Here is a 2,676-nt window from a genome sequence, read left to right as displayed (position 1 = left end):
TGGATGCAACTAGAGAACATACTCTTTAAGTGAAATAAATCAGACCTGCATGTACAAACACCATGTTGTCTCCTTAATGTGAGAATCTGAAAGAAAAAATGGAATCTTAAGGATATACTGGGAAAAGAGAATGCACTTATTCAAAAGGAAAGAGTTACTGAGGAGAGGAGGACAGGAGAGGGAGTGGGGGAAAGAGATATATCTATGCATATAAGCCGGGTAGTTTGGACAACTGTACTGTACATTTCTGCTGGTTGATGGAAACGAGTAGATAATACTTAATTTTTTTGCCTTATTTTTTCAATTTTTTGTATTTTTTTCCTTCCTTAATTCCTTATATACTTCTTTTTCCTTTCTTCTTAAAATTTTACATGCATATATCTGTTAATATGCAAAAGTTGGGGCCGGGGAGATGGCTCAGTGGAATATGTGCTTGCCTGGCAAGTGCAAGGGTCTGAGTTCAATCTCCAGTTCTGCCAAAAAAAAAAACTATATGAAAAACTGGTTGTAGGCGGCAGCGGCGAGCGACCCGCGCGGAGGTTAGCCCTCGGGAGGGAGGGAGAGAAGGAGGGAAGGGACGCTTCTGCGCTCCCCGCCGGGTCGACGGCGCGGGGACCGGGCCTCGGCGGAGAGCGCGCAGTCCGAGCGGGGTTTTCCGGCGGGACGCCCCCTTCCTTCCCCCCCTCCGGGCCGCGAGGAAGTTCACGGGAGCGGCGCCGCCTCAGCCTGCGCCCCGCAGAAAAATCCTGCAGAAATGTCTCTCTATCCATCTCTTGAAGATTTGAAGGTAGACAAAGTAATACAGGCTCAGACTGCCTTTTCTGCAAACCCTGCCAACCCAGCAGTTCTGTTGGAAGCTTCTGCCCCCATTTCCCAAGATGGAAATCTCTATCCCAAGCTGTATCCAGAGCTTTCTCAGTACATGGGCTTAAGTTTAAATGAAGAAGAAGTGTGTGCCATGGTCCCTGGAGCGCCAGTGCAGGGGCAGTTGGTAGCAAGACCTTCCAGCATGAACTATATGGTGGCTCCTGTAACAGGGAACGATGTTGGAATTTGTAGAGCAGAAATAAAACAAGGGATTCGTGAAGTCATTTTGTGTAAGGATCAAGATGGAAAAATTGGGCTCAGGCTTAAATCGGTAGACAATGGTATATTTGTTCAGCTCGTTCAGGCAAATTCTTCAGCCTCTCTGGTTGGTCTGAGATTTGGGGATCAAGTCCTCCAGATCAATGGTGAGAACTGTGCGGGCTGGAGTTCGGACAAAGCACACAAAGTGCTCAAACAGGCTTTCGGAAAGATTACCATGACCTTTGAACGGACAATTACCATGCACAAGCATAGTACTGGACATGTCGGTTTTATTTTCAAAAATGGAAAAATAACATCCATAGTGAAAGACAGTTCTGCTGCCAGAAATGGTCTTCTGACTGAACATAACATTTGCGAAATCAACGGCCAGAATGTCATTGGGTTGAAGGATTCTCAAATAGCAGACATACTTTCAACGTCTGGGACTATAGTCACCATAACAATTATGCCTGCTTTTATCTTTGAACATATTATTAAACGGATGGCACGAAGCATTATGAAAAGCCTGATGGATCACACCATTCCTGAGGTTTAGAAGTACATAGTACGACAGAGATGCAGCTGAACTTCTCCGGTTTCCCTCTTTGGCACCTTTGCATCCCGTCCCTGGAGCTTTCCTGGAGCAGGGAACACATGCTGCATGAGGACCTTCCTGTCTCATCATGGCTGAGAATCCTGATGGTTTTATCTGATACTGTCTTCAGAGATCAAGATAGCTATAGCCTTATCCTGGTTTTACATGTATGAAACACTCAGAAGATGTACTGACTTTCCTAGAAGGGTTTCTGTCCTGGAAACCCGATGCTTTATAAACTCTGCTTAGGGTGATGGATGCAGGCCTGGCTTTGCGTGAGAACCAGTCACGTTTGCTTTGGTAATGCATATAGTGCTGTTCAGATGACTTTAGTTCTGCAGTATATTTGCACTCTACATGTTACCATAGTCTGTTTAGTATGGTTGCCTACAATGTTTCTATGTTCTCTGTAAAACACCAATTGTTATACTGGTTTCATTCCACATAAGCATTATACAGTGTGTGCAGGTTGTAAGAGATTTAATATGCTTGACTGTCGCCTTAACTATGTTAAGCATCTAGAATAAAAGCCAAAATATAATTACTGCTGCCTTTCTAAAGCCCTAAATGTAGTTCTGTATTAAATTGAAATGTACACTAGCCCAGAATGGTTTACTGATACTTACTGAGCTGTATAACATATAGCTGCTTCTAGTTGAGATTTTTTTAGTCATTGTGTAGTAGAAAACTAAAAGTTGCATCACTTTCTGAAAAACAAATCACTAATGTTAAATGTGAAAATCCTTATATTATGCAGGATAAACCTTGGACTCCTTTCGTGTGCAGATTAAGTGGGATAACATTTAATTTCGGCCCTTGAATCTTAACCTGTAGCCTAGCTACTTGGGGACAGCCTTAGAATGTTTTCCTGTTACAATGTTATTGATTACTCCCTGCAAAAAATGCCAATGACATTTGTCCTGATTTTTGTTTTATGCTATCTAAACATGTAAAAATAAAAGATTTTTAATCTAAAAAAAAACTGGTTGTAAGATGACACTATTACAACAAAT

General features: G+C 42.5%; 1 protein-coding gene across 1 annotated transcript; it reads left to right on the top strand.

Moving 5' to 3' along the window:
- The first annotated feature begins 515 nt into the window (after positions 1 to 515).
- Positions 516 to 1,736, top strand: LOC101564924 (syntenin-1). The gene is made up of 2 exons (XM_012517387.2): positions 516 to 539; positions 740 to 1,736. The coding sequence occupies exon 2, from the start codon at positions 755 to 757 to the stop codon at positions 1,622 to 1,624; it is 870 nt and encodes a 289-aa protein (XP_012372841.1). The 5' UTR covers positions 516 to 539; positions 740 to 754; the 3' UTR covers positions 1,625 to 1,736.
- The last annotated feature ends 940 nt before the right edge of the window (positions 1,737 to 2,676 follow it).

This window comes from Octodon degus, unplaced genomic scaffold, assembly GCF_000260255.1.
Source record: "Octodon degus isolate 3935 unplaced genomic scaffold, OctDeg1.0 scaffold00171, whole genome shotgun sequence".
Classification (NCBI taxonomy): Eukaryota; Metazoa; Chordata; class Mammalia; order Rodentia; family Octodontidae; genus Octodon; species Octodon degus.
This window is presented reverse-complemented; position numbering and strand designations above follow the sequence as displayed.